The 20243-nt window shown below is 39.9% G+C and overlaps 1 protein-coding gene across 1 annotated transcript in view; it reads right to left on the bottom strand.

Moving 5' to 3' along the window:
- SUMF1 (sulfatase modifying factor 1) overlaps window positions 1-20243 on the bottom strand; it is a 37406-nt gene that overhangs the window by 5417 nt on the left and 11746 nt on the right. The window contains exons 4-7 of the mRNA XM_065642695.1: window positions 12436-12518; window positions 10110-10232; window positions 9312-9426; window positions 8255-8368 (exon numbers count right to left, since the gene is read on the bottom strand). Coding sequence (XP_065498767.1) covers window positions 8255-8368; window positions 9312-9426; window positions 10110-10232; window positions 12436-12518 — 435 coding nt within the window. The remainder of the gene's footprint in view (window positions 1-8254; window positions 8369-9311; window positions 9427-10109; window positions 10233-12435; window positions 12519-20243) is intronic.

The raw sequence follows: 20243 nt of genomic DNA, 5'->3' as shown, positions 1-20243 counted from the left end.
ACTATGTGGGATGATGACAGCTAAAGAGGTCTGCAGAGAGCACTGCACTTAACGAGCAACAATTTGGTAATTGTGTGTACATTTGCAGTGTAACATATGTGATTTATTCGAAGTGCTTCTGAAATTGGCCCTAAAATTGATTTAACAAGGTTATTTCACTCTTTTTGTTCAATTTCCACTCCAAAGAATGGCCTAATATTTCAAGAAGAAAGCTGGGCTTCCGTGGAAACACACTCTTTTGCTTGCTTTGATGCATATTTATTGCATAGGTGAGCAATTCTCCCCCTTAATTCCTTTTAGCTGTGAAAGTTACTACTGTGCTCATCTAACGTTTAGAGACTACTGCTATACTTCATGTTTCCACTGTTGATACCAAATATTCTTACATGCTTTCTACATTCCATGTGCATTAAGAAACTACTTTTAGGAAGGAGTGAATATCTGTCTTACAGAAGTGACAAAATAGGATCAAGAAAGTAAATTGTTTAATCGGTTAACCGGCAAGCCTTGCCTAGAAGTTAGTATTGCCACTGAGAATCCTCTCAAAGTTGTAAGATTTGCATGTGTTTCTATTTCTGTATATGTTACACCAGCATGCAACAGAAATGTTTTCTTACATACAATCCTCCAATAAAGAATTTTTCACTTGACTCAAGGTACAAGCTGTTGTTTCTTCACTGGTCAGTAAAGTGTATAAATCAAGTCTGTATTTCTAGACAAAACCTTATCAGAAGAATTTGTGGAATACAGGAAGAAAAAAAGAGCCATCCCTGCATTTTCTGCTAAGACCATTACCTTTATCAATAAATAAAGGTTACAAGAACATCATCAGCCCAGCGTTTAGCAGTTAGGAAAAAATAATTCATTCCTACAGAGTATGTAAATGATACAAAATAGCACGATTTAAAAAGTGCCATAATAGCTTAAAAACAGACAACTGCTAAAACAGAAATTCTGCAGGTGATTTTGTCTCCTCCTGTCCAGCAGCAAGCCATTCATCCTGTAGATATCCAAAGGGTGCTGTGCTTTCTGCAAAGCCTTAAGAACAAGGCCTTGACCAATATAAATGCAGTCACCAAAGAAAAATTTCACTTCTGTAGTATCTCCTGAATCCAGGAATAATTTCTCCTTAGGGAGTGGGTTCCTAAAGAGGGGATTTCACAAGGAATGACTCCTCTCCAGCTTTTCAAGTGACCACCAGTTTGGTTACATCTGGTTACCTCCCTGTCCTACCCTGCATCAAGGGAAATAGTTCTCTCTCACCCAGAGGTGACATTCTAGACAAATGAACACAAGACCAGTATCTGCAACAATGAATATAAATCACAAGGACTGTCAGAAAACCATGGAATTTGAGGCTAGTGCTACAGGAGCTACTGACTGTATCTGAGTCTGACTGATTTGCGAGTCTTCATAGCAAAAGCTCACCATACTGAAACTGCAGCAGCTTCACATTTATTGCAAAATTTTATATGAGCTACACAAAAAAGAATTTGGCCTGCTACTGCATTTAATACTCTACAAATACTGAAGGGAAAACACACCCAGAGGCAGCGTCGGCTCATTTCCGAGCCAGGGGGCTCCTCCACAGGACAGCCTGACTCCTCTTCCGAGGTCTCTGGAAACTGTCTTCACAAAACTTGCACATAGATGTGCTGAGCCCCACTCTAAGATAAGCCACTAACAAGCACAATTAAACCGCCTGTTATTCTCATTCTAAGGGAAGCCAGGGTAGAGCCAGCCAGAATAAAACTGACCTAAAAAAAGCTACATGAGAACAAGACAAAACAAAACAATGGAGCTGTTGAGCAGGATTTCCCATTAAAAACTGTAATGCAAACACAAAACAGCAATATTTGCTATTAGCTCCAAAGTAACATTCATAAACTAAGAGAAGCATGCTAATTTAGGATTGGAAGGTTTACTGTCCAGCCATAAGACTATTGTATGGTTTCAGCAATTATACGGGGATAATATATACTGAAGAAGCATGTGAACCAAACAAAGTAGTAATTGCATAAGCTCTTCCTATTAATTACAAATATCCTTCACCAGGCAACAAATGAGCAAAGGTTATTTACTAACAACAACAAGTTAAATTGAAAACTCCCAGCCTCTGAAGCAGGATTACATCACTGAAATGCTTTATCACCTGATAAATCTGATGTACTGTTCTCCAGTAATCTATTCTATTACAAAACAATTTAAAATCACTGCAGTTTATCGTAAAACTAGTGGCAAATTTCTTGGAAAAGCAATAAATTAGTTGGAGAAACACATTAGTTGGAGAAACAATCACTGCCTGTTTGACATCTCTCTATGAGCTATGTTTAATTCTCTCGCTGCTGATTATTTCCCTGTCTTGCTCTGCAGTTTAGCAAAGGAAGAGATAAAAGAAAGTTGGGAGAACCAGATTTCCCAGCTACACATATATGTACAAAATCGAATGTGCAAGTAACTGTATGCGAGAGACTGACTAGAATGATACCTTTCTCTGCTCGTGACTACAGTCAAATTAAGGGTGGTTAAAAAAGTACCACAGAACCTCAAAAGGTAGGGCACAGTGAGTTCAGCTCTCCTACCTAGTGTGAAAAATCCAGCTCTCAAAAACTCTCTCTCTCTCATTTGAAGGCTATTGTGAAGTTAAAATTAGAACACACCACTGAACATAGCGGGCAGTGATTAGGCTTTCACTCTGCACATAGCCCAGCTTCTCTATAAAAGGCACCACATGTCACCAAGGTGCTCAGCAAAGCCACATGGGCTGATCTGGAAGTAACTAAAACTAAGTGCAAAAGACATTCTTACTCCAGACTGATGAGCATCCTCATCACCATTTACACTGGTTTGTACTCTTGTATCATAGGTTTGCCTGCCTGAGAACACGGTGTTGGAAGCAAGCGTTGCATTTCCTTCATCTAATGGTTTGCTCTTCCACCCCGTGCAAGGAACTGCTCAGCACCAGACGATTTGTCAGCGTCCCAGCAGCCAAGGGCTGTATTTGCATCCCTTCCCTTCTGGAGCCCTTCACTGCAGCTCCCAGTAGTTCACAGCTCAGCCACTGTGGTAAAGCTCAGGACAAGCAGCTGTCCTTCCCCGTACTGCCTCAGGTCTTCATTTTGTAATCCCTTTGCTACCCCAGCCTTGCTGAAGAAACCTCAAATGTGTCACATGCAGGAAGAAGCCACCTGGGCTCTATTTCCTTAGCATATGAAGTTGAACAATTTTGTTTGGGTAGGTAGAAAGGTGCTGCAGCTCCTTGGTCTACCTGTAGCCTGAACTACCAGTGTTATCGAAAACAAAACCCCTCAATCTCAGTTTGGAACTGGGAACGGAAGAAGCAAAGGAGGCAAACTGGAATAAAACATTTCAATTTCTTGAAAGGTGTTGAGATCTAGATAGCCCTTGCTAGGGACACCCCCCTTCTAAGGCTGTACACTCAAGTCCTATCCATGCTTTTCTGACCAGAGTCTTTCTCCTACTGACATCACTTGCTTAAACTTTATCTCGTGTTGCAAAGAACCTTAGCAGTCCTTACATCTGCAGATGTAGAAATGCAAAATCATTGCTGTCTCTGCACTGGCTGCTTCAAGAGTACTGAGACAAAAAAAACAAAACAAAAAAACCCACAACCAACCACCACCAAACCCCAAAAAACTTCACTGCTTTATCTTCCACAGAACTACACAGACTTCAGATATGTCCTGAAAAGGCAAGATCCCCCAGTCAATAGGTTTGCTAGAATAACACACGCATTTAACACACTTGGTTAGAGCGTACAAACACTATCTGACTTTGCGCAGCCAATGTTACAGCTCGATATCACATATTTCTTAAAAAAAAAAAAAAGAGAAAGTCTGTTGTTAGTATTTGCTCATGCTTATATCTTCCTTTTATATAAAGGAAACCTGCTTTGGTTGTGCTTACCCATAATAAAAACTAATCAGAGCATGGCAATTAAGGTCACATTTGATTAAAACAAGCAAATCTTTGTTCCATCAAACAATACTGGTTTATGCCATTATCTGGTGAAGTGTACCACCTGGTACTGAAGTGGAAGGACATTTGCTGTCCATATGTAAAGAGCCAGAGCTCTCCGGACTTTGATCCCAGATTTAAAGAACAGAATTTTCTGTATATTGGCAAGTTTGTTTTGCCAGAGTGTTGTAACAGACATATTATAGTTTGATTGCATAATTACAAGTGCTTGTGTGTTCAATTACCAAAGCTTGTAAGCAGGATTATTCTTTAAAGAGTTATTAAAATATATCACAGAAGCTTTTTTTTCTCCAATAAAAAGTTTTATTTCTTTCATTACATCAAATAAATGCTTTCTGAAGTTGCATCATAATTACCTATGCACAGGCAGCTCCACGGCCACTCTGTGCTAAATCAGTTCTCAAACAAGAACTGCAGGTCACAAGAAACTACGCACCATATACAAAATAATCTAAGCCAGCAGTCACTACAATTAAAATGGCCCCATAAAGGGATTGTGGTTTGACTGATCTCACACACACACTTGCCTACTGTCTGCCAAATGATCACTTACATTTTTCAAACAACAAGAAGAAAGAAATCTGGTGCTTCCTAGTCCTGCCCTTGTGCACCAACTAGTAGCTGCAAGATGTACTAAAGAAACATTTTTTGTGAGTTTGTCTTAAACTGTTTGTTTCTTTGGCTTCAATACTTACCTGCCCAGGTCCTATACCTGGCAAAGAACAGGAAGAACATTGTTTGTTCCATGTTAGAGCATAATTTAAATCTAATAACTTCCAGAGTAGCAAACAACTTGCAAAGCACTTTCAGGTGTCCCAGTTTACTTTTGCTCTTGGAAATTATTTGTGAATGCAAGATGATCAATTACAAATAAAAAAAAAAAGACTGTGTGTAAAATTCCATACATTCCTTGTAACCAATCCACAGCATGCCCCAAATCTATCCAGTACTAGAAAATTGCTTTGAACATTTCAGATGTTAAACTAAATATGTTAAAAAACTTTTGCTAAGCTCTGACCCTCTAGAAGAATTCCTAATCTTTTAGGCAGAAAGAACACATCCTATATATAGGTTACACTGACTTGTACTCTGGAGAGACTTAAGAGATTGGCTCTGATAGATATGGTGCTAATCATTTTTAATGTCTCAGAAGATACTGCAGCCTGGCTATTTTGGGACACCTTTTCCCATTATGAAATTCAGTTTCCTTATCCATTTAATCAGAAAAACCCTTTGGAATTCACTTTGAAGTGCTCTGCCTCAGACACTAGATCATGACAATTAGTTTCCATCTGAAAAAAAAACCAAAACAAAACAAAAAACAAAAGCATCATTGTTAACACCTAATTTTTCAATACTTTCTGAAGTGTCTGCAAAATGTTTATGCCAAATTTAAAAACTTAAGCAAACTCATAGCCACTTAAGATTCACAGAGAGGAAAACTCATACAACATTTGCTTTTCCACCATCACCTTACTTCAACACCAAAGCACTGTGCATTGACCTTATAAACACAAAAGCATCTCTTTTAAATAAGTCATTCTAATGAAGGTGCACCACCGCAATACTTCGGAAAAAGGATTTATTTTTTTCCAAGCATCATAACACAGTAGCTGTAGTTCAAAGTATTTAAGTCCAGCTAGCTAGATTTTGTGCAACTTGGACAAGCTGGCAAGGCTGACACAGGCAGAGAAATTATTTTTGTTTTTAAACCAAAACAAGAAGTTAACTAGCACCAATGGCAAGGAATGGATTAGCTGAAAGCTATAGCTTGGAGAGTCCTGGATTCTTTCTGTTATTACCACAGTAACTTCCACATAAATTAGTCTTTTCATGCCTTTCACCTAAAAAAGCCAGTCATCTTATGTGAAAAAAAGCTCTAAGACCCTGCCACCGATAGCTAAATAAAGAAATAACGCATATTACCTGGTGCTAACCTACAAACATAACCAAACAAAATACTCTAGAACATATTTAGAGTATAGACCCAAGACATGTGACTTAAGTTCTATATATAGACAGCATCAGAAGTGTTTCTATTTCCAGACTTGGTGTAGTTGTTCTATGTTCGTTTCCCAACATTGCCACTTCTTGCACACAACTTCTACAGAGCCAGGTATTTCTCCCTGCCCCAGAGACCTCTGTTCCACCAAGAGCCAAAGCTGACACAGGTGTCAGACAAAGAGATGAACAAGAACAGGGACAGTGGCAATGTGCTACCGACTGCCAGGCCTGTGTTCTTTCCCAGGGACACAGATGCTGTTTGTCTCTGAAAGGGGGTGGGTGGGCGAGGGGCCCTTTTCTCCTGCCCCAATTAAGGCAGCACAGGCAGATCATGGTACTCGGGTTCCAGGTACTGAGGTGAAGCTTCAGTAGTGAGAGGGGTTAAGCAGGAGTTTCCCTGGTACAAATTGTGGTGACCACAGAGTCTGGAAGGGAAAGCTCAGCCTTGCTGTCTCTTCTCCTCCTACTCTGACTTACAAGGTTGAAATCAAATCAATCATTTACCCTGATATGGCAAAGTTTGCTAGTTTTATTGTTCTTCACTTTCATCTAAATTTACATCCTGCTAACTACTCAAGACTTCATCTTTAGAAGTGTTGCTCTTAAACCAGCCTTGTTTCCATTCATAAGATACAGAAAAAAATTACCCTTAATTGCATATACAAAACTCACCAGAATAGAAACAGAATTGCAAGACAGCAGATGTTTCTTTCCTAATCAATCAGTATGCAAACAGGAAAAAAAACCACTAAAGAATCAGTCTGAATGCTGAGTCTAAGTTGTATTAATATAGAAGTTTCAGCTGTATATGTTATCAAGCCATGAATCAATGTTGGAAAAAGACAGGTGTGTTTATACATTCAAGAGATAATTAATGCAATATTGCTTTCCATTATTGTTTAATTACAGAAACTGGTAGAAAACTTTGACTACTGTGAAATATTCAAATCACATATGTGTTATTTGTGCAATATGTGAAGAAGGTAGATAGAGACACAACACAGCCCAGGGGTTCTTTAGCCATTGCTAGACCACTAAGACTGAATACCAACAAAAATCAGAGATAAGCCTATCCTATTTTAAATTAAACAAGGACAAAAAAGCTACAGTCGCAAGCATTTCAGTTACTTAGGAAGATGCATGCAGTGCACTGTTTGATGTGACTGAAGCCACTAGAAAGACCTCTGGTATGTTACTGGGATACAAGTAACCTGAGCTTGGCCAATGTGATGGTTATGGATCAGGAGGTCTCCAGATGCTCCATCAGCATGATGGAACTTCTAGCACAGATCTAGAGCAATCTAGACCCAAGATGAGTCCGATTTCTCATGCTAGCAACATTGCCCTGGAGGAACAGTAGAACATCAATCTCTGCAATGTACAGAACAGCAAAAAAAAGTTTAACACATCTCTCAAACTATTTCCAGTTACTGACTTCCCAGAAAGGCCTCCAGTTACATCTGGCACACCAAAGAAAGACTGCACGTATCTTTAAGAGACCACAGCATGGGGATACTCAAATTCTGCAACAGAGAGCACCTGCCTGGTGAGGTTTCATCGGTTTTCTCATTACAGATAACTGTGTCTGAACAAAACAAGCTCTGTGAGAGCAGAGCCATGCCTTTCTCAAATTTAGTCATCCTGGATGAATGAGAGAAAAGGAAATGTAATATTAGAACCTGAATCTGCTGAGAGATACTGCACGAGAAACCCTACACACAAAGCTTACCCTGCAGGACCTCTTTCCCTGCCTACCACACAGAAAAACAAAGATTAACCTCTCAAAGACTAGTAAACTACTTCTCGCTATAAGCTTCAGCTTTATTACATGTTCAGTTTTAAACAAGCTAGCAGAAGCCATAAAGATAACTCACAATGGTTTGTTTTCTACCTGGAAAAAAAAAATTAGTACAGCTTGTAGCAACACAAACAAACACTTTTTTTTTTTAAGTAACTCCACTGCATTAGTGAATTCTTGATTTATGTAATATGATGCCAGTTTGGAAGTATGTGATCGCTAACCGGTTGTGGAGGCCTGTCCAACAAAAAAATAAATGAATAAAATTGCACTACAGCACTACAAATCCAGTGTTGATGACTTGTCGTATATTTCCTAATTCATCAGAACACAGCTCATCCCACCCCAGACACCGCAGAGAGGAACAAAGAACAGGCAACTTTCTAACAGCAACCAGACCAGAGTAGCAAGAAGGAATTCTATACTTCATGTGATGCCAAAAAAAATCCTTACAGGGTTGTGAACTTCCTCTGTTGAATGATGAACAGCCCACCAGTCTGCCGTCCATTCCCAGGCATTTCCTACGATGTTGTACAAACCATATCCATTGGGAGGAAATGCAGTGACCTGCACAAGATATGGAACACAAGTGCCAGTTCTGTAAACAACGTGAAATACTGGGTTTAGTCCTGAAGACCAGTCTGCTGAAGGTACATTTGTCTTTACTAGTAGCTTCTGCCTTCATATCTCAGAAGCAAACACCAAACTAGTAGTGCAGATCTATAACAATTTAAATAAAACATAACATTTAAATGAAACAGAATGAAAGAATGAACTATTATCACCCTCAGTGTTCTCAGCACCACCATTTCACTATGGCACACAGCATCTTCTCACTGGGTTTGGAGACTGATCCTCCAAAGAGAGGCACTGTTTGACCAACAGACACAGACCTGCACAGAGCATTACTGACCTCACCTGCATGCCCCTGCTTCAAACTTCCAGATTCCCTTTCCCATCCAAGAAAAGCAAGGGTGGCTGTCACCTCCTGCATACACAGGCTTCTCTGCTGATTAAACATTTTGGACTCACTTTAACTACTGTTTAATAATTCATTCACACACTTGATTGCTTTTAAAATTCCACTCCACTGTTGCCATATCAGACAGACTCAACCTTTCCAAAAATGGAAGCTTCTTATAAACTGTTGCACGATTTTTGTGACTTGTAAACAACTACCCAAAAAATGAGAGTTCAAAAAAACTTGCAATGCCAGGCAGAAAGTATTTCAGCATCTGACTATAAACTGACTGAAAATAGGGAAAAGAGGTCAATTGGAGAGGAACCAAAAGTTAAAATTGAAGTAATGTTTAGTGTTCAATTAGCTTTTAAAAAGTGTCCCTTGGTAATACTCAAGCCTGCAGTGAATTATAATGTAACTTTAAAAATCTAAAAGTGAAAGAGTACAGGAACGGAGAACAGCCATGGTTCATTGTGTTGAACACAGACCTCAATTTTAGGAAGACTTGGTTCATTTCCACATGATTAACACACTCCAAGATACACTAACCGGTGCAGTTCCTTTGTATCCATCTTCTGCAGTGTTATTAGTTGGGAACACCCCCTGCCAGATATTGGCATAATGTTGACCTTTCGGCTGAAGCTTGTTGCCCCATGGGAAAAGTCTATTAAAAGACATATAGAAGAACAGCTGTCAAATGTGACACACATATCCCCTTCCTCCCCACCCTACCCTGGATAACTGTTTGTATTCCAGTTCCATTTGTACTGACATCTACCAGGTTTTCAAGGAGAGCAAGGGTTCTACGAGGACAATTCGTACATGGAGGAGGGAAAGGCAGCACTGCCCTGTGCAGTACGTAGTCCAGGACACAGGGTGAAGAAGACCTAAACCTGTGATTCACCATGTCTTCCCCTGCTCCCCAAGCCCACCATCAGATAACAGGTAGGATCCACTGGCCCTACAGTCGCTGGGCAGTGATGTAGTTACATACATCTTCAGTGCTTTTGCAACTCTTTCGGCCTTAGCACTAAGGTCCTTTACTATACCTTTCATTTCCTGCAATTGCAGCTGGCCTGTGTCTTGGCATTTTGTCATATCTCTTCCTCTCTTGGGCCCTCCACATTCTCCTCCCGTTAGAGTTCAGATTACAATATACCATTTAGGTATTTAGGGAAATCTCCTTACCTAAGGAATCTGTTCAGAGTAAGTCAGTGTTATGTTTACCACAGATGTGCATACTACACAAGAAAAAGACTTTGAGGATAATAAAAACCCACACAACTCTGCCTTATCTTATAAATACCAGTTTTAAATGTTTATCAGGCACACATTTACAACAGGTACCTGTTCTCAAGACCCCCTCGACAGCTGTATTCCCATTCAGCCTCAGTTGGTAATCGCTTCCCTGCCCAGGTGCAAAATGCCACGGCATCATTCCAGGAAACATGAAGAACTGGATGATCCATTCTGGGGAACAAAATAAATAGGACAAGATCAGCAGCAGCACTGGGCAATCTCACAGCTATACAGCACAAGCACTTTATGAAGCTCTTTTAAGAGATGCCTACAAAGGACTGTGAGGAAGTTCACAGTTCAGCTACAACCAGTCAAGGCATCTGATTACTTTAACAGAAAAGAAACTACTTAAAGAAAAACAGCAAGATGCTGAAAGGGAAATGCAGCCAGAGAAAAACCAAGGAAGATAAAAAAATTAACTTCTGTTTATTTCATCATGCTTTCACATACAGCTCTCTACAGTTAACAAAGTCATTTGTGGCTTGTGCTTTCTCACGGTCTCACCTCAGAAACCTGCTGCACCCAGGAGCCAGTGAAGAATTATGGATACACTGCCTTCTGGGGAAACATAGGTGCTCAGAGACTCAAAGGAAGACACCAAAGCCTGCAGTATTACTACTCCTTGCTAGGCTAGTTTAACAGTATCTTAACAAGAAGCCAAGATTCTCAATAGGAAAATTTACATTGCAATCTAATAGCAAATGCTCTTCACATCCCTGTGCACTCTTGTCTTTGCTGCAGGTTCTTTCTTTGCTGTCAGTTGCAGGGTTTTTGAGGGAGGGGTGAGATGAGAAGGAGTCCTTACTCCTAGCAACATCATCTTTTGCAGCACCCAATCAAGGAAACAGTAAACTGCAGATATTTAGCAAAAAAAGTCTTTTTCTTTGGGTATTTCAAGCAGTCCAGTTTACACAAAAGCTCCCATCTTTCCTTTGGTTTTGTTCCAGGATTGCCCTTACAATCCTGGTCTCTCTTTCCAGAAGAAGACAGAAACAATGGCTGTGCTTCTTGTCACAAAGATCCTTCCCACCCAAGCCTCTAATAGACCACAATACTTCAAGCACTGAGGGTACCACTCCAGAAGACAGATACAGAGGAATTCCTATTAAATTGTCTTTCCTGCCTCATTTTATAAGTCAGCATATGCCTTTGGTCCATTAGGCTACTTCCCCATGGCAAGTTCACTAGCAGTTTTACTAGGTTAGGTTTGTGTCATACTTCTGCAAGGCTAGATTTACATGGCAGGTTTCCAAATCTTATCTGCTCACTGTGACCTAAATTTCTCCCCCTAACAACACCTCCTGATATTATCTCTATTTTTGCCTCAGATAATTCTTTCATTGCCCTTGGAGAACAGACAACGGGCTTGTTACTAAGCAGTTCAGCCATCAGATGATGTTACACTAACATAGCCCTGTCCTTAGAGGACTCAAAAACATGCCAGCATCTACTAGATCTAGGCTAGAGAGTCTGACTTGAGTTCAAACAGCAGTTTGGAAACTTTAACTAGTTGATTAAAGCAGCTAGTGCCAACTTCATTGCCACCTGCCTAGTGAAAGAGAAATGACGACAGTCACATCCAAGTAAGCACACAGAAATATACCTAACTGCAATAATGGCTTTTGACACGTGCAAACCAGGGCTAGTTATGCAGTACCACAAAAAGCAGCAGAGAAAAATGAAGCTTTTTGATTTGCTAGACATAACATTCATTCCGCTTCTAAACTGAAAGAGATCGTTTTAAAGAGGTGGAACAGCAAGGTTCAAGGTTCATGCTAGCAAAGCATGGCACTCACTACTGGCTAAGAAAAAAACCAAACAGTTTTCCAATTTTTTTACTGCTTCTAGATAACAAGGTCACAACAGATTTTCTGCCATAATCAGCCTACAAACTCAGAATACATTAAAACGCACAAAACTCTTCAGTCTGCTGCTGCCAGAGAGACAGGCCTGCAAATCCCAGATGGAAGACACACTACATGGACTCAGAATACACACACAGGTAGTATTTAGTCTTCCTCAACAAAATCAGACCTGCACTGATGCTCTAAAGTTGCTGATCCTCTAAAGACCTAATCTGCTTCCCTGCTGATGTATAAATGTGAATAGAAAACACACTGAGGCACATTTCAGTATGGTCTCTCTTTCTTTGGCGGAAACTGCTTACAGACTTTTTGAAATACTGCTATGCTGTTGACCATACAACCACTGCATATCACATGCAACATACTAGAAGATGGGAAAATAGTCACAGAAGCAGCAACAAGCAGGTTACTAATTAAAAACACTTTCTTGCATCTCCATTCCTGGTCCAAGTTTACATGTATATTTACAAGCACTGTGTGTTATAATGGAATGGCCATTGATGGCTTACCTGTTGGAGATATTTGAGTCAGGACCTTCAGGGTGCTTCCAGTTGGCTCCCTTCACAGGCAACCACCAGGGAGCAGCTGCAACCTGCAAAGGGACAAGAATGGCCAGGGAAGAGGACTTAAATTCCCAGCTAAAGGCTATTGTAAAAAACTACAGTGTGACAACAAGCTACAAAGCTTTCCCTCACAGCTCATGGCTCTCCTTGCAGCCAACTGACCTATTACATTCCAAATCATCTCTGAAGAACCAAGATGACCATTTGATCCACATTACAATATTGCTGTACAAGGAATAGCCCAAGGTATGGGAGAGCAGAAAGAAAATACCAAACAGAAAAACAAGCGAGAAGGACACCAAGTCCTGAACATACTTTTCTGAACTACTGTCCTCTGGCCGCCTCTCCTCCCCTTCTACATTTTCTCACCTGCAGGTCTGATACAAGGCACAGTTTATCCTCTTTGAAAGCACACCCTTGAGCACACTACTCGTGGTGGATCAGACTGTCCTTTCAGAAATTCTCAGTTGTAGTTCTTCACCTCTGAAAACCTATGCCAAGAACATTCAGATGATAATGGATGGAAAAGGTCATCTGGAACATCACAGTTTTACTCAATTCTTTTACAAGACTGTGCCAACAGTACAGTTAAACCAGCAAACCTCCCGCCTGACTTTATTCTGACACATTCAGAAGAGATTATTAACAAAAAAAAACAACACACCACAATTTTGGCTTAAAGAGAATTTTCATTTCAATTATTTGCTCCCTAGGCTCAGTGTTTTGGAATAACTAAAACAAAACCCTGATGACATCCTTTAACTAAGGTCAAGACATGCATCTTGAAACACATTTGCTCTCCAGTTAATTAACTTAGTAAGTGATATGAAATTATTTGCTATCAGTGCTACCAGCTTCCAGAAGGTGGAGACAGAAGAGACACAGAAGCTTCTTTTTTTTTCCCCCCAGTTGGCTTGCTGAGTAACATCAAGCAGAAAAAATACTCTGTAACAAAGCAGACATTGTGTACTTCTCTCTAACCAAAAGTCTCAAATTTGGTTCTGCAATGCCAAGGAATTATTCCTGAAATACATTCATTGAAGATTTCTTCTATTAAGCTTACTTCAAAGCTGAGAAGGTCAGTGCACAGCATTTTTAACTATGCTATTCTCATTCACATTCACTTAGAAATACTTCTCTTAATAATGGGTCCTTTCAGAAAATTGAGACAAAAAATCCCACTTATGCTAACCATGAATAGTGGGTTTATGCCAGCAGTTTGAGTGCTTGCTTCCAAAATACTTCTATTACAAAGATAATATCCATAATGAACAAAAATCAAAGTAAATAAGCCTCCAGTGCTTTAGGAGTTAACCAACCAGCTGGTTAGCCCTAGACCTAGGAGATCCAGATGCTCCTCTAATATTGGCCTGCAGAACAACCTTCAGCAACTTCTGCCTTCTTTACTGCCCCTCAGCTTGCCCCACTCAAGAGACAGCAAAGAGAAGAAGTAGAATATTCATTTATCTTCATCATGCTGCTAAACCAACTTTGTGAAGTGTTATACACCCAGGTAGGAATTATGCCATGAGTGATATCCTTTAACTCACCAAATCCTTCACAGGAAAGTCCAAAAGTAAAAGTCACTGAAAGCTGGTACTTGGGAGACTGAGCGTCAGTCTGGCCAGACAATTTTAACAGCAGCTCTTAGAAGGAAGCTGCATCCTTCCACAGTGACGAGCATTTTACATGTAATTACATGTGTGTGAGACTAAACATTATCTATGACAAACAGAAATTTTAAAGAAAAACTGGTCCAAACTATACATCAGATCCTTCATTCGAATGTTTTAGTAGCGAAGTAAACTGAAGAGCCGAAAAGTGTTGCTAATACACAAAGACATAGTATCTTAAGTATTAAAGTATCTGATCAGTCAATGCTATAACAGTTCCCGTGACACCTTTTCACTCTCCTCCCATCATCACACACAGCTTTTGCCTACAGCTAACATCTGGGCTCATTGTAAATCAATAGCGACCCTGGGCTAAAGCTGCAGAGTTGGTGGCTTAAGCTCAGCTGAAGAGCCCCCGCTCTTTGCGAGCTCTAGGCAGGAGCGGGATCCCTCACCACGCAGCAGGACCCTTCCAGGCTGGGAAGCCATCCACACATGGGTTTCTGATGCTCTCTTCCAAAGCAGGAAGAGAAGACATCGGTGTTAAGTACAAAAGAAATAAAGATGCTCTCAGCAGCTTGCTGATGACTGAGAGATTCTGTCCACGGCTCTCCATCTAAATGGTACCTTCCAGGAATACTACTAAAGTAATGACATTTCTTAAAGATACAGCTTTCTGATCTCCCTAGCACAACAAGCACATAAATCAACACCACCAACCACATAATTCTGGCTCAGTATCTAAAATACCAATGACACCATAAGCAGAGCCCCTACTCTTTTCAAAAAAGCACAAGTAGTATTTGATCTCTTACTAGAAACTACAGCTCTGTTACTGAGTGTTCAACCCCAAAGATGGGATCTCCATTCAGAAAGATACTATCGCTCAACTCTCATACCACTTAAAGCTTCAGAATGACCAAATTGGTAAACAGATACTACAGTCAACAGGTTTAAAACTAGTCAGATTTAACAAATTCCTTGTATGTTTTGAGCTTTAACCTTTAATCTATACTCAAGATAGGACAGAAATACAAAGTTAGAATTTTACAGCTCTTTAAGGAAAATAAGAGAGCCTCAGTACCATTTGCTAAAGGTTCTCTGTGGATCTGAAAGATCACAAGTAAGATTTCATCCTGATAAGTTTCTGAGCACAACACATTTTTGTAAATTAAACTGCTGGGGTTTTGATTTAAAAAAATCTCTGCAGGAGACTGCAACGACTTACACTTTAGAAGACTTCAATTTTGGAAATAATTTTTGTTATGCAAAAGAAAAAGCAGATGCTTTCAATCAGAGTGGTTTATTTTAAACTGAGAAAAATACAGTCTCTCCGCATGAGAGCACTATGTGTGCACATCTTCTGTTTCTGGCTCTGCTGAGCTGAACACCAAATGGCTGCCAGTCTTTGCGGAACACCCAGATCTTTAGAGTAGTTACACATATAGTACTAGGACAGTGATAATGGTGATAGACTACATGCAGCCTTCAATAATTAATTGGAAACTTATCTAAGTCAGCCACTGAGATCAGTGAGCATGCACCAAGATGCTCCTTCCAATGAGAAAGTCATGTACCTGAAATTTACAGTCCTTTCAAAAAACTTCTCAGAAGTCTTTAAAGCTTTTAATTGCTCTAAATCTAATTAGTAGGAGAGCTAATTAGACAGAGATGTTACAACATCACAGTTAATACAGCAAAGCCCTCCCTTGCCACTAATGAGCTTAGTACTTTCATAATGCTCAGTGTTCTCATGCTTCACTCTGAAACATGTGTTCTGTAGACTGCCAACAGAGTCATTTTGTAAAAATAGCAGCATCTGCTGCTGAATAGATCTTGAAGAGATACTGAATTAGAGGACAATATCTCCTTCATTTTGATTAACTCTTTATAGCATAGCCTATCACTTGTAACAGAATTGGTTAAACACAACTGCCCTGCAAACATTACACAACCACCTCCATCTCCAAGGAAATGCAGCCGTACGAGCCGAGCACATTTCTGAGGCAGAACGGCTCAGCGCCTGGTTTGCTCTCATCCAGCTGAAAACGTGGATTATCCAGCTCTCTGCTCCAGGATTAAACTTCAAGAACTCACTGTTCTGCTTATCACAGACTCATAGTGCTGTGAAGAAATGAGAACGTGGTATGATGATACTGGGTAGATATACTAACAGTTAACTTCAACTACAAGTTTTCCACTCAAATGAAGCCATTTGCAGAACTGACGGCTGTACTCCCACTACCAGCCTGCATAAAATTCAAAGTTTTAAGTATTCAATTGTCTTTTCAAAGTAGGCTGGGACAACTTTAATTGCTCCATCAACTTGTGATTTCAAGATTTTTAGACTACTTCACAAATATCTTGAAAATTTCTTCCTAAATATACTGAAAAGTGAAAGGGAAGAACACCAGGAAAGTCAGTTGCATCGTCAGCATTACACTCTCACTAGTACTGCAAAATCAGTAGGGGAATACCCTTAAAAACATACCCAAAAAAGCACCCAAGAAACCCCAGCAATAACCATTAAAACATTTGTATTACTTGTGCACCTAACATGGCCATGTTAAAACAAAACAACTCCAAATTACCCAAAATAAACTCAACTGACTAGCTAACCTTGGCTCTAATTCCATTTCAAACATGCAGCAAATCACTTGAAATAAAAAACTGTAGATTTTAACCTTAAGTCAGGCCCAAAAGATGAGATATTCATGCTGTTGTCCAGACACGTAGCACTAAATATATTTTTTTGATGTGCTACAGTATTATAAAGCTATTTTAATGTATTAAGGCCTGCATACACTAGGTCAAGATAAACATCTGAAAGAAGCGAAAGTTATCACAGAGTAAGAACTTCAGCAATTCCAGATCAACTGTCTGAAAAGAGATGTTCTGAGTGAAACGTAATCTAAGTCTGGAAAACACTTCAAGAATCACTTATTAAATGGTGCATTACTAAAGAAAGATACGCACACTTCAGTTTCAGAAGCTGACTTAATAGGTTACCACTTGTTTGATTCAGATGTGGTAAGCACTAAACATCTTTATTCTACAAAATCATCCTCTTGGCTACAAAAGCAATGTATGCATCGGCTGGAAGCAGAGAAGTTATGGAGCATTATCTCTCAGAAATACATCCAGTGGTCTGGACACTGTCATTGCTAGGACACAAGAAAAAATTAGTTATTCAGTAAATAATACATTTTTTGGATGAGGTTTTATTTTATCCATGTAAGGCACAGACACACAAATCTCATAAATTTTTCCTCCTCTCAGCCTTATCCTAAACTCTGATCAGCTGACAAACCACTGAAGAAACAGGTAGACAGAAAATAGAACATCTTTAGAGGGGCAAGAAGTTTAAGAAATAAAAACGATTACTGCGCAGCAAGTGAGCCACTGTCCTTTTCCCCTCAGAAACCACAAAGAGATTACATTAGGTGGGGTCCCAGTCACACGTAAATTCACCTTATTTTTCTAAGTAGCACTAGCATATATTCCCAACAAGTCTCAAAACTTCTTCCCTTGCTAAGATTCAGGGCAGAGATCTGTCTGCCTCCTCCCAGGCACATATCATTACAGCACTTCCTTCCCTCCGCAGTTCAGGAGCCCAATGCCAGGGAAGCAGACCACAGGTACAAAAGGATCAGTCGAGCACTGAGATGGTGCTGCAGCACTACCAGGCACCAGCAAGCAGCAGCTGTTCCAGGCTGCTGCACTTGCACAGCCCAGCTCTCAGCTGACGCTCCTCCGAGCAGCATTTTGGCTGGCTGCTGTCACTGCCTTTGTGAAATTCTGCTTGGGGTCAGAGCAGGAAATCAGCAGAGGGCAGAGACAAAGCTTAGCCTCCCTCTGATTCAGCTTTGCAGTCAGATTCAGAAGCCCTCAAACCACGAGGGGCAGTTTGAAACAAGCCTGAGCCACGCAGTGGTCCCACTTAATTTTAAAGCCATTTTCCAAATGGAAGGAAGAGCCCTCCGGCAGACACACACTCTGTGCTCACCTTCGCCAGTCTGCAGCTCTGCTTCTCCTTTTTATCCGCCCACTGGAAATGGGATGAACATGACCTATTTCTATGCAGCACATCATCTCCATAGCAATGGGCTTGTGTTTAAGTTGAAACAGCTGTAACTGAGTCAGGGAGACACTGCAATGTAAATAGTGTGGAACTGAAAGCTGCTTCAGGGCTCAAGACAAAGACTAGATTTCCCTCAGCCAGTTATCAAGGTTGTCATAGTAGCTGCATAAGGGAGCCATAATCTACATATGCAGCTATAATTCATATTTGTACTTGGAAATACGCTGCAGAAAACAAACCTTCTATAATTATGTACATAAACTGAACTGAAACACAACTGTCAAATTCTCCACCAAATCAATAATTAAGCCCACTGAAACAGCTTAGAAGTAGACAGTTGAGTATTTTTTCCAGAAGAAAATACTTGATGTTGCCAGTTTCTGCAATTCTACAGCAAGTGTCATGCTATTTATTACATTATTTAAAACTTACAGCTCCCCAAAAGTTCTATTTAAAGAAGAATCTGGTTTCATTCTTATTTTCTAAGGTTTCTAGCCTCCCTCATTAGCTCAGAAATGAAAGCAAGAAGGGTTTTGTTTAACCTTGAATACTGATATTGTTTGCCTTGAGTTAGGTCCCAATATTTTAAAGTAGTTTGAAATTGCAGTACTGCAAAAATGAAATGCAGCAACTTTATAGAATAAGAAAAAATATATTTTAAGTCATCAGTTCAAGAAAATACTTCAGAGTTAATTGGAAACTAGCACTTTACTTTCACAAAGGGACCTTTTCTTTTGCATAAGGAAAGGTCATTGAATCTCCTGAAAACAGTGTAATACTTCACAGCTGTGTCAATCCTCCAAGAAAAATAACAAAAAATATTTTATGCTAAAATCCAGTAAGATTCATTAAGTGCAAGTTTTGGAATGCAAAGAAGCTTCTTTTGAGGAACTGATATTCCTGGTGAGTTCCACCTCTAGAACTCTATTTTTCAGCCAACATCTGCACTCAAGTTAGACATTTTTTTCCAATAACCAAATGAATATGAGCTTTAAGAGGTGTACACAGATATACCTAGAGCTGAGGCACAAGCAATGCCCTGCTTTAAAGCTGTGGTTCATACTGATAAATATGGACTAACATTACTGGTAACTCCCAGTGATACATGTGCTTCCTGCACTTTGTCCCAATAGTGCAAGTAGTAATGAGAAGACATTAACAGTTCAACAGCTCCATCTTCCCAACTCATTATATGGGATATCCAAAGCGCCGGGGTTTGCGAGAAAGGCCTCTGAACAAGCAAAAGCCAAGTGTGGTAGAGCTGAAATTTACCCTAAAAGTAGCAATATTTGTCAACTTCCACTTATGCATCTTATGTTGATATTTTAATAATATCAGACAAACTATACAGTAACCTACCTGCTCTCCTCCCAAGTCACAAATAAGCACATTATTATTGCATCCTGACAGAAGGTACATTCTACACAGTAACCACTACAAACACTAGCACTGCTATCCTACCTGCAAACATTGCTCGTTTCATTACTAACTTGAAATACTCATTTGAAATGCAAAATGTTTTAATTGTTTTTAGAACAGGACTATGCCCTTTAACTCAAAGGCTAGAGGCACTGCTATCTAAAAGTAAATTGCACAGCTCAAGACCACTGCAGAGGTTTCCATACAAAACAGAATGAAAATAGCATCCAGTAGTTCTAGATTCACCAGAACTACTTAATAGTATTTGCACAAGTCTGCCAATGAACCAACTTCATTGCATTCTCAGACCAAAAATTCAATACCTCCTAAAGACAAATGAAGTATTCAGATTTGTATGCTTTCGGTCTCTTCATTGCAGAGTTTATCTGGCCTTGAAGCAGAAATTAATTTTGCTATCTTCCACAAGCCAAGAATAAAAGTGTTCCCATTACTCTCCAGTGAGCAAATCTGACTTACGCTGTACTCGTGTTTTGGTAAGTGCTATCCTGTTTACCTTTTTCATGGTAGCTGCACAGCAAGTGAAACTCTTGCAGTTATTTGCAAGAGCTCTCAAATCTCCTCATTGGCAAGCACGCCTCAGTACCTTTTCATTTCACAGATGCAATCCCCACACTTTTTGC

This window comes from Caloenas nicobarica, chromosome 11 (assembly GCF_036013445.1).
Source record: "Caloenas nicobarica isolate bCalNic1 chromosome 11, bCalNic1.hap1, whole genome shotgun sequence".
Lineage (NCBI taxonomy): Eukaryota > Metazoa > Chordata > Aves > Columbiformes > Columbidae > Caloenas > Caloenas nicobarica.
The sequence above is the reverse complement of the archived record's forward strand: the minus strand, read 5'-3'. Positions and strand labels throughout refer to the sequence as shown.